Raw genomic sequence first — 12,392 nt, forward strand, 5'->3', positions numbered from 1 at the left:
AGGGCTTGAGTCACGAAGCACACAGTGCTCCACAAGGTGCTGATTGAACCCAGTTACCACATATCCTGAACCTGCTCCTCAGGTATCAGAGCCCTCCCAGGCCACCTCCCCTTTCCTTCTAGGCACACACACCCATGACCTGATTTTCAAGTGGGCTCTAAAGGCCTCATCCTGGCACTGGTCCTAACTTGGCAGGAAATAGCTCAGACACTTCCTGGCTGGAACCCAGCCTGCACCAAAATGCTGAAGTGCTTCTACATGGATGTCCAAATTCTTCCACCTGAATGGTGTCACAGTTCTTACAGTTCCTGGAAATTGACTCCTTATGTAACTTATCTTTTCCTTCACTGCCCTCAAACTCCCATCAAACCCTGGTAGCCCTGTTTCCCTGATTTCTGCTTGCTGCCTCATGTCACCCATTTGCCATCTCTGACTAACAATCCAATGGGTGCTGAGATTCCATGCTGTACACAGAGCCTCCTACAGGCCCGGCCCTTCCTGTGCTCCTCCAATCTTAATTTCTCATTCTTGTCTCGGATTTTCCAACCCTGGATTCTCCACTATATATATCATTCTCAGGGATTCATTTCAGGAGAAATGAATAAGGCTGCAGGGATTTAGTAGATGAGAGAGTGAAAACAAGCAAAATATGCACTATAAACATTTTCTTTACAAAACAAGTTCATTTTGTTAAGCTGAAAATATCAAAACTCATCAGTACATAATAACACACATGTTAATTAAGAAAACTAATTGAGATCAGAAATTGTAACAACATTAATGCTGATCATGACTGGGTATTTGATCATCGATACACTTTAATAAATATAGGCATGTGTGTGCATATCATGGGTCACATTTAGAGCCAAATGTAAATTACTACAGTCCTACAAAGAAGCATACATAAATCAACAATGTGAACAATGGTGTAAAAATTACCATCAGATCAAAATAGCTAAATTTAAACTAGTTTCACAGCTATTTTCTCTACAATTATAACGATTAATGTGGATAAATATAATTAACAGATAATATATTTCTTTCTTAAGCATTCTTTCATAATGCTCCTTATCTTTATTCCTAATAATGACCCTTGTCAGAGATAATGAGCCTTAAGTTTAAACAGTTACAAATCTTAAATAGGAAATAATAAAAGGTTCACATTAATCACATAGTAGCTAGCAAGGGACTTTCCGTCATAATAAACACTTACGTTTCTCTGTTAGATTTACTTTGATACCATCTCACTATTGTTCTAAGTCTTATATACAACCTGGTATCAAGTGACCAGTTATACTACTTTGTGAGAGCCTAGTTATTTCAGGAAAGTCACCTGACTACAACCCATACCTCCAAATCCTTTGGAATGATAATTTAAAGTAGAATTATGGAAAACAAGTTACTAAGGAACATTTCCATCACACAGAAGAGTGATTTTAGCTGTGCTTGGCCAAATTCTACTTATGTACCCAGGATTTAGCTGTCCTAGGGCACATTCCACTTAATGTACCTAGGATTTAGCTGTTCTAGGCCAAATTCCACTTAATGTACCAAATAACTACAAGAAAAGTATGTTTCCATCCAGTCCATGTTTCTGGGCTCAATTCAATTTGGAACATTCCTTGCATACCTGTCTCCATAGGGGGAATGGACCTCACCAAGTCATTTATTTTTCCTATCAAGAAGACAACACAGCTTATGAACTTGTCCCAGTGGTTAAAGTCAGCTTTAGTCCTGAGCATCAGAAACTTGTCTAACTCTGAGATGAAACAGGAAAAAGGAGGAGCTATAGACAGACAGAAGAGTGTCCTAAGTAATAACATTCCAAGGAACACTACCTTTAACCACAGCAAAAAACAAAAAACAACCTTATCAAGGAGTCTGCAGTAGTAGAACTGCTGACATTTCTATAGACTCAACTACTTTGTGGTGTAACAGAAGCCCTCATCAATGCCTTAGGCCCTTCATCTTAAGAGGAAGAGCTTTTGTTTTATTTTCAACCAGCAAAATTTGGTGTTACCTGTAGAGTTGGTGTGACAGATACAAATTTTTAAATGTTAACAAATAAAAGCTTCCTAAGATAGTCAGAAGAGTAATCAAAGTTCTTTAACAATGTCTCAACTTTCATCTCTCCAAGGCTTTTTTCCCCTGTCATTTACTCTACCACAAGGCAAGTATCAAAAGAACAAAGATGAACATGGCAAGTGAATAAGATTCAAATACATGTGACAACTCTACATCTAGATACCATGTGCTCTTCAACAGATTCAGGCTATCTGGAAATCTATGCAAGATGCTGTAAATAAAACATACTATACTTTGCACTATTGTGAGAAGACATTTGACCTAAGCAATCTAGATGGTTCCATTTATTTTCCCATCCTCATTCTCTCTGAAATGAAAAAGATAACTAAATCCACCACTTTTTCCTCATCTATCATCACTACTGTATTCTTTTTTTTCTTGAGACAGAGTTTGACAATATAGTCCAGGCTGAGCTCAAACTCAAGGACTTTAGGTCTCAGTGCTAAGAATACAGGCATATACCACCAAGCCTAGTCCTCTGATTTTTTTTTTATTTTTTTATTTTTTTTTTAATTTTATTTTATTTGTGAACATACTGTACAGAGGGTGACAATTACATGGGCAGGATAATGCGTACATTTCTTACCAAGCATTGCAGCCTCCTCCTTTGTTTACCCTTCACATCCCTTCCCAGCCTCCCCCCTCCCAGTCCTCTGATTTTTTTAACCTAATTCCTATGTTCTTGTAGCTCTAAGGACAGACACTATTAGTATTCAGCGCTTGAAAGAAGTATACAGAAAGGTCTATGAAATCACAAAATAACAAGTGGTTAGTGCATACAGCAATTTATTAATTGTTGGTAAGCCAATGCTCCTTTCTAATTTTACCTTCTTCCATTTTGAAAATGCAAAGTCACAAATATAAGAGATAAAAACAATATACTATATTATAAACTGTTCATAAAAGTGACTATAAAAATTAAACATACACATACATATATACTATTTCTGATCAATGAATTCAAACCAAATCCAAAGAACTTCCTAGAAGCAAACTGTGCAATGTCTTCAAAATAGTATATAAGACTGAAGCTGTTTCCTATATCTCTCAGATCTTCTACCACTGAGCCACCTTCCCAGCCCGTCTCTCAGATCTTCTGCAGTTGCATTTCTTATTTTCTGCCTTTCAATTCAACAGTTCATTAAACATCTATAATATGTCACACTCAGTTCTTAACACTGAAAATGTAGATAAATTACTAATGGTGCTAATCTGGAGGTACTCACAGTGAAGTTGGAAAGAAGATAATGTACCCATAATTGCAATAAAAGGTGACTGGTTTAACAGTGAAAGAAAACTCAGGGTGAAGTTGCAACACAGAGTGGAAGCATAAGACAGCAGGAAAAGGCTTCCAGAGGAAATGAAGTTCAAAACAGTTCTGGAGAAAAAAAAGCATTTAGCCAAGCAGCAGAATACTCAGGCAGAAGCAAGAGCAAGTGCTAAGGCAAAGAGGCATGAAACCAGGGAGTAGGTGGCCAGAAACTCTAAGAAGCTTTGTATTTCTCATGACTAAATGAGATGTAGGAGTGAAAAAAGGGCATAAAGAACTCTGTGTGCCAACAGGGCGTGTGGGTGGCCAGATGCACTGGAAGGTCCAACAAAAGGGACAACCTAGAAAGGTCTTGGTTTTAGATTCACCGCAACTTAAGTGACAAGGTGGCCATTCAGAAGGTGTGAGGAAGTACAAGCAGGTGCTATTTCCTAACCACATTCTTCAGTCACTTACCAGGAATGCAGTTACTCCTGAATGCCTACTCCAGAACTATTCTGGGGCTGCCACAGGTCACTGGACCAGGGAACAATTCGGAAATTCAATGTACCTCTGGAACTATCCATGTCTATCTCCTGGTAAGCTCCAGAGTCACAATCTGCTTTGAATATGATCCTAGCTAGTTAGACAACTCCTCTGACAGCGACATGGTGCTCGAGTCAAGATACTATAACTAGAAGGGCAAAATTTGGGCTAGAGGCTATCTTCCATCTATGACCACTCCGAAACAGATGTTACTGATAAACAGCAGAACAGAATCAGTCAAATGCAGGTCAGTTGTGTTGTATTTTTCACTCAAGGGCCCTATCAGAGAACTGAGTCCTACAGACTTTGGTACCTTCATTTCCTCTCATTATCACACATAAAAGCATTGCTCTACTCAGCTAGTAGACACTTCAATAAATAAAATGTTGCCATCTTGTCTTGTCTTTGCCACATTTCTGATCTTACATCCCTTCTGGGATTTCTAGGATTTTCTCAGGAAAGCAGCAACTGCAATTCCAGCAGGCAAGAGGTGTGAGTCAGATCTTAACACATTTCTCTACTGCTCTTCCTCTCCAATGGAACAACTCATTAAAAAGAATGCCATCTGAAACCCCAAAATAAAGAATACACAACATTCATTTCTACCAGCTGAAGGTCTCTCATTTCTAACCCAAATATCTTATCCTGAAATTTTTTGTCTTCTCCAGCTTTTTCCCCCACAATCCAAAAAAGGCTAAAACTATTCATTTCCAATATTCATACCATAAAAAGTTTTCTCCCTCCCTTTTCACAGCTAAGTTACCAAACACAAAACAATCACTTTTCCCACTCACCAGACCATTTCCATCCATACCAGCTCCTTCCTAGAGAAAAGCCACCATTAATCACTCTGTGATAAGGGTTTTTACACATCCACATTAGCTTATACATTTCTTAAAAGCCCAGACCAAGGCTCCCAGCTTAAATCCCACCTGGGATGCAGACAGGGCTGTACTAGTACTATGAGCTAAATAAACCCCTCAAGAACAATAGCCATTTGCCAGCCAAGAGAGTTTCTCAACCAGTACTCTCATTCATAAGGTACCCACAAAGCCCTCGAGGCCTCTGCAGACTATGAGTATTTTTAAGATTTGTTTAAAAAGTTAAGGGTGCCAGGGGCTCACACCTGTAATCCTAGATACTCAGGAGGCTAAGATCTGAGGATGGCGGTTCAAAGCCAGCCCGGGCAGGAAAGACTGTGAGACTCTTATCTCCAATAAAACCATTCAGAAAACTGGAAGTGGTGCTGTGGCTCAAGGGGTAGAGCGCTCACCTTGAGCTGATGAGCTGAGGGATAGTGCCCAGGCCCAGAGTTCAAGTCCCACTACCAACATATACACACACACACACACACACACACACACACACACACACACACACATATAAATTCTTTAGCTGAGCTCTGGTGGCTCACGCCTGTAATCCTAGCTACTCAGGAGGCTGAGATCTGAGGATCACAGTTTAAAGCCAGCCTGGGCAGGAAAGTCCGTGAGACTCTTACCTCCAATAAACCATTAGAAAATGGAAGTGGCACTGTGGCTCAAGCGATAGAGCTCTCGCCTTGAGCTGAAGAGCACAAGGACAGCGCCCAGGCCCACAACTGACCAAAAGAAAAAAAAAAAAAAAAGGAAAAGTTAAGCTCAAAAGATTTTCAAAAAGAAAACAACCAACCAAAGTTAGAGAAATGACTAAGCCAGAACAGTCCTCACTTTGCAAAAGAAAGTATTTAATGACTATACACGACAAAGTTCATACTTTTTTTTTTTGCAAGAAAAGGAGAATGCTAAGTACCTGCAATATGCTTCCAAACCCACATGATATGTGTATCCTGAGATTTCGTTACAATATGACCTGGGACCAAAACTTATTTTTTCTCAAGCCAGGCACTAGTGGCTCATACCTGCAATCCTATCTGCTCAAGAGGATGAGATCTGAGAATCATGGTTTGAAGCCAGCCTGGCCAGGAAAGTTCATGAGACTCTTATCTCCAATTAACTACCAAAAGCTGTGGCTCAAGTGGCAGAGCATTAGTCTTAAGACAAAAAAGCTCAGGGATAATGCCGGGGCCCTGAGTTCAAGGCTCAGGATCAACATAGACACAAAAAATTCACCAGTGTGAGAGATCAATGACATGTTTCTGAACAGGACGTTCTAACAGCACTGCCACACTATATAAAAAGCTGGGACAGAATTTGACAGGGCAGATAACTTGCTGACATATAATCATGAAGCTGAGGCTATAACATGCCTTTAAGAATTGCATGGATTACCAAAGGCATACAGCACAGCTATCCAGAGAAATAACTGTAACCAAAGAAGTATATCCAAACAACAAACAAGATGGAGCCCTGGACCAAAGACTATGTATTAGAGAGCTAGATTCCATCTATCAAATGAGATGACTGGGTCTGAAAAACACTTCTAATTTGATTGTGCATTCCTAGCAGTTAAAAATAAGCATCAGGGGCTGGGAATGTGTCTTAGTGATAGAGTGGTTGCCTAGCATGCATGAAGTCCTGGGTTCGATTCCTCACTACCACATAAACAGAAAAAAGCCAGAAGTAGAGCTTTGGCACATGTGGTGGTACGCTAGCCTTGAACACAGAGAGGCCCAAGGACAGTGCCCAGGCCGAGTTCAAGCTCCAGGACTGGCCAAAAAAAAGCATCAATAGCTTAATTAATGAATAAACACAATGCACTGATATATAATTATACTATGTACATTGTAAACACAAAATACGAAAATTTTTGAAGAAAAAGAAAGATGAAAAAGAGAGATACAGGCCTTCCTGTATCTTCCCATACCCAGTGCACTACCAGCAGTTTCCTGTAGGGCTCACCCCTCCACTCTGGAATCAATTTTAGAATACTGTAAAAAAATATCAAGGTAACTGCTCTGGAAAAGGTGCTGAAATACTTTCTTCCCTTTACTACTGCAGATGTGATCACCATGTCCACAGACAATCCATTACAATTTGAACAACAAAATTAGTCAGAGAATGGGAATGCACAAAAAAATCATGGAAGCTTTATCCTAGATGGTGACAAGAAGCTACAAAGTGTAAACAACCCAGAAGCCAAATTAATTTTGTTCCTTTTTTGTTTAAACGATGTCTCCTAAAATTGCTGTGATTTACAGGTTTGATGCTTTAACTCATGTGTTGTTTCTGGACACAGGAAGGAACTAGGTAGTCACTAAAAGACTGTCACATAAATAGCCACTTACCAGCTTATCTGGGAGTGTAATGCTGAACAAATAGTAAAGAAAGCCGATTTTGTTTATTTTACTACTGATAAACTCCCTGAGGAAAGGAGAAGGCTAGTCAATTTTCTGAACACTCAACCCTTAATTATCTACACCAGTAGATCAGAGAAGAGTCAGAGAAGCCAAAATAAATAATTTTTTTTTAAAAATCAGCTTTGTAAAGAAGACAGATATTTAGGCATAGCCTGACACTTTTCCTTAAATTACAGAGCGGCCACCAGCCTGAAAATGGTAGAGTGCTGAGGTCAAATACAAGGGCTGTAGAGTCAAGGGAGTGAAATCTAAGGGCTCACTTGGTAATTCACTAGTTATAGATCCTCAAGCAAGTTATTTAACCTCTGTAATTTTCCATTCCCTCGTCTGTAAAATGAGGAAATTAATACTACTTGTAGGTCTGTGGAAATCAAGTGATAGAAAGCACAATACTTGGTAAATCCTTAACAAATGTGTATTTAGTAGAGTTTAAGGACTGGATGGAATCAGGAGGGAAAAAGGATCAAAGGGAAAGCTTATAACTATGGTGAAGAGTTGTGTAAGGTGATATAAAAGTCATTTCAAGGAATGATTGCTGTTATTCTAAAATTACCTAAGGAACAAGCATGTTTCCTAACTGCTTTTTTTTTTTTTTTTTGCGGGGCCGGGAGGGAAATAATCGTTTTTAACTGGGTATCTATGATAGGAAAGCAAGAAGAGAACATTGCTTTGTTTCCATCTAAGAGGGTTTCCTTCCTTCTGTTTCTGAAAACTGAGTTATCAGTCACACAGGTAGAAAACCCTGGCTCTGTGTGACAGAGGCTGGTGGGGCTCTGAGGCCAGCGGAGAAGGCGGAGCTCACACATTACCTGCGCCCAGTGGTTTGTAAACACAATCATGCATGTTTCTGGGTCAACTCCTTGCAGGCTCACTGCCGGCTGGAGTTTGCTTTCTGTCGAAACTGATGACATCATAAACCTTCAATGCTTCTAAGTCATATTTAATGTTCGCAAAAACGTGATAAGCAGTCATTAACTTTCAAGCATCACATCAGAAATGTAGCTTCTTCTGTTTTCATGGTTACCTTTAGAACCTGTAATGACAATAACACAAAGTATATCTTGTTATGTTCATATGCTAAGTAAGATGCTAACTGTTAAGTTTAAATCAAAGATAGGTATTAAAAAGGAGATGTTTATCCTCGTCTTTTTATTTTCTCTTATCTTGCTACTAAAATATGAAGCTCTATTCACATATTAAACAATTGTTGCTTTTCTTCTTTCCATAGATCCAGGCACAGTTCCCCATTATTATACTACATCACTTGAGTCCTGTTTCCATAATTAAGCATGATATCAACTATGTAGAGTTTAAAAACACTAAAAAAGAGCCATGAGTTGACAGAAATAAAATGGCTTAACACTATTTAGAAGAATTATAAAACAGCAGTCAGACTCCTGGGCCCAATGTGGTTGAGGCTTTGGTTGTTTGTTTTTTTTTTAAATTTTAATCAATGACTGTCTGATGAAATTGAAAGCATCTCAACTTGTGATTCTAATCTAGGTGAAAGTTTCTAGCTTTTCTGAAGAATAATAGAATCTTAATAAGTCAGTTAGAAATGATCTACCAAGGGCTGGGAATGTGGCTCAGTGGTAGAGTGCTTGCCTTGCATGCATGAGACCTTGGGTTCCATTCCTCAGCACCATATAAGCAGAAAAAGCCAAAAGTGGCGCTGTGGCTCAAGTGGTAGAGCACTAGCCTTGAGCTGAAGAGCTGAGGGGCAGCACCCAGGCCCAGAGTTCAGGCCCCATGACTGACAAGGAAAAAAAAAAAAAAGAAATGATCTACCAAAATAAGCTGGTGCTTTTGAGGTGTAAGTACAAGGTAGCATATCTACAAATGAAAGGTGAATTATGAGGATAAAATATAAAGGAACCCTTACTGCCACAGTCTGGCAGGAGAAAAAGAGGAGTCATGAGCAAACACCAAATACAGCCCAGGTATGTGGTACTCTGACAGAAGCAGAAAGATAGAGGCAGTATCTCCCAGGTTCATCAGCCAGGAAAACACTGGGCAGAGTTCAGAATGTGACTTCCTTTAGTGCACAGACTGGAGGAAGTTCAGAAAAAAGTACTCACAATGACCAGAGCTGAAAAACAAAATCTGTGATAAAAATTTGCAGACTTGGGCCAAAACAGGAGCATCTGTGTTCAAGTGGGTGACAGGAGGACACCACAGGAGCCCTGGGAACAAAATGTGTGGAAGGGAACCTGATGTGCTGAGTCTGGGCCAACTTACAGGTGAAGCTCTTTGTGGAAATAGTTGAGGAGCATTCAAAACAAGCCCTCTCCTGCATCAGGGTAGGAACTATTCAAGATAAAAGGATTTCTAGGACATAAGAACAGAAAACTTGGGCTGGGAAGGTGGCTCAGTGGTAGAGTGCTTGCCTTGCATGCATGAGGCCCTGGGTTCGATTCCCAAGCATATTCCCAAACATAAGAAAAAGAAAAAAAGCCGGAAGTGGTGCTGTGGCTCAAGTGGTAGAGCGCTCGCCTTGAGCTGAAGAGCTGAGGGACAGTGCCCAGGCCCAGAGTTCAGGCCCCACGACCGGACCCAAAAAAAAAAAAAAAAAAAAAAAAGAACAGAAAACTTGTAAGAATTAATAATTTTGAAAAACTAAATTTAAAGAAAATAGGAGAGGACTAAGGCACATAGAAACAAATGTCTGTGAGAAAAGCTACAGAAATCACATACTAGAAGAAAATGACTTGTGTAGATAGATATATATGTATGTGTGTATTTTATTATTAAAAGACTATTTCTGAGAACATGCTAGCCCCTTTTATTCAGACAATGTAATGATAATAATGAGGAAAATCAAAGTTTTCGGGTTTATCCCAGAGATTGAAAACTTAAAGAACTTCTTGAGATTCTTTGCAGCCCCAGGATTCTAAGATTCTCTTCAAAGGAAGGAGAGGAACATGTACACCCAATTGGCTCCAAATCAAAATCTTTTTAAAGATGCTTCCTAAAACCCTTTAAGTTAGGTCTCAGAAGGAATTTATATATGATCTTGAGAAGAGAGAATGCAGTTGAAACAGGATTGATATCTTAGCCAATGTCATGAATACTTTTGATGTAAACAGAATGTTAAGTCTGTAGGTTCCCAATCTAGTACCCCTTCTTAGGAAGTTACTCTTCATTCTCCTGACTACAATACAACTCCTGGCCCTATTTTCTTAAGGAATTTCTATCTTTTCTACAAAGAAACAATTCATATCACTTTTTTTAGACCAAAATGCTTATCCAATTGCACTTTAGAGACAGATACCTGAGGATTCACAATGTATAATTTATACAGAGAACATAGTATAAAGAAAACCTGGGCCAGGTGCTGTGGCTCACACCTGTAATCCTAGCTATTCAGGAGGCTGAGATCTGAGGCTCTTGGTTCAAAGCCAACTTGGGCAGGAAAAACCAGTTAATCACAGAAAAAGTTGGAAATAGTGCTGGGGCTCAAGTGATAGAGCTAGCTTTGAGCAAAAAGGAGCCCAGGGACAATGACTAGACCTAGAGTTCAAGCCCCAGGATTGGGAAAGGAAGCAAGCAAGCAACCAAGCAAGCAACCAAGCAAGCAAGCAAGCCAGCCAGCCAGCCAGCCAGCCAGCCAGCCAGCCAGCCAGCCTGGCAAAGAAAGGAAAAATAAGACAAGTCAGACGAGCTAAGCTTGAGAAAGGAAAAACTATGCAAGATCCAAGCAATGAAAATTGTACTGATCACACCCAGATGCCAAAAAGCCAGGCATTTCTTTCTATTCCCTGCCTCTTGCTTCCACATTAGAGTATTCAAATACTGCCCCATTCCCAGAACAATATAAACTGAAGTAATCCTACCACCAGAAGAGATGGATTAAGATGCATAGTTCCTCCAGCACCATGGTTCCTCCAGCACCAGCACTACATTGACTGCATTTTCCTCTTATCAACCTTTCCTTTTTTCTCTTTCTGCAGCCATTGCAAGCATTTTATTAAACTCAGATCACAAGAACCAAGTGAAGAACGGGAAGAAATCAAGCAACAAGCTGGGACAGGCAGAAGGGGTAGTCAACAGAATGTATGCCTAGGCCAGAATCATGGAGTAGCAGACACTTGTCTTGCCCACCGCTCTCAAGCTAGGGTATATGATGCTGACAGTTTACAATGAAGCTTGCCACTCTCGGTGAAGATCCAACCTAGTGCTTTAAATTTCATGCCTGAGAGAAAGCTCTACAGACCATTTAGACCTTAAGAAGTTTTCTTGTTTTAAGCAAACCACAAACACTAAAAATTACCCAAAGGACTCTGTTTACAACAGTGATGGCACATGGTTTTAAGGTATGGTTACTATTACTGAATTTTTTGATGGGGGGTGAGAGGGCAGGGAAAAGATGGCTTGTCAAAATAATATGTATGACAACTGGATATTTCAGCACAGATCCTACACTACAAAAACTAAACTGCCCATACTGTTTCTGAGGACACTACTGACTGCTCACATTTGTATTTTATTAATATTATAAAGAGAAATATCTTCCTTTAATCACCAAAGAAAATATTCTATTAAATATTGTTGAAGATGAAATAACCAATATAAGAATCATGTGTTTTTATTTGTCCTTTTTTGAAAGGACATTTATATTTGACTATGCAGAAAAATATATGCTTCCATATCACATAAGTATAAAATTTACAATACAATCGCACAAGTTTGAATTCTAGTGCTCTCAATTACACCTCTTTCCAATGTAAAACTTTCTTCAAATTCATCCCCAGACAGTCTAATTTCACATTCTTGGAAAGCTGTAGCATGTAAGAAAGTTATACATGTGTCAAAATCACATTTCTTGTGTGAACTACCAAAGAATTCTATTTTAACATACCACACTCCCACTAGAAAACAGAACTTAGATAATAAACATTTTGGCATTTACTTACATATAATGTCATACTATCCTCCCTCCATCCTTCTAAATGTCCTACTATCCTTCTATTCTTCTATGTATTTGAAAATAAATACATACAAATTATTTTCTTAAAAACATCTACTATCCTTCTATTCTTCTATGTATTTGAAAATAAATACATACAAATTATTTTCTTAAAAACATCCTTAATGGAAAGAGTTGTGCCAAAGGAAATCTTTATTAAAGGAAAAAAAGTCATATTTGAAGGCCTACTGGAGAGAATCCAAGAGCATAAATAATTTGACAAAGAAGGCTGATGGAGCAAAAAGAGA

The 12,392-nt window shown here is 39.1% G+C and overlaps 1 protein-coding gene and 1 non-coding gene across 2 annotated transcripts in view; one reads left to right on the top strand and one right to left on the bottom strand.

Annotated features, from left to right (window-relative positions):
* The window catches only part of Fhip1a (FHF complex subunit HOOK interacting protein 1A), a 169,346-nt gene that overhangs the window by 60,320 nt on the left and 96,634 nt on the right, over nt 1–12,392 (bottom strand). Inside the window, exon 2 of the mRNA XM_042701751.1 lies at nt 7,988–8,211. Within this exon, the coding sequence (XP_042557685.1) occupies nt 7,988–8,092 (105 nt within the window). The 5' untranslated portion in view covers nt 8,093–8,211. The remainder of the gene's footprint in view (nt 1–7,987; nt 8,212–12,392) is intronic.
* On the top strand, nt 9,536–9,610 carry Trnaa-ugc. The gene has a single exon. It is a non-coding gene; the product is annotated as a tRNA-Ala (tRNA).

Source organism: Dipodomys spectabilis, unplaced genomic scaffold (genome assembly GCF_019054845.1).
Source record: "Dipodomys spectabilis isolate Male_0828 unplaced genomic scaffold, ASM1905484v1 ptg000297l, whole genome shotgun sequence".
NCBI lineage: Eukaryota > Metazoa > Chordata > Mammalia > Rodentia > Heteromyidae > Dipodomys > Dipodomys spectabilis.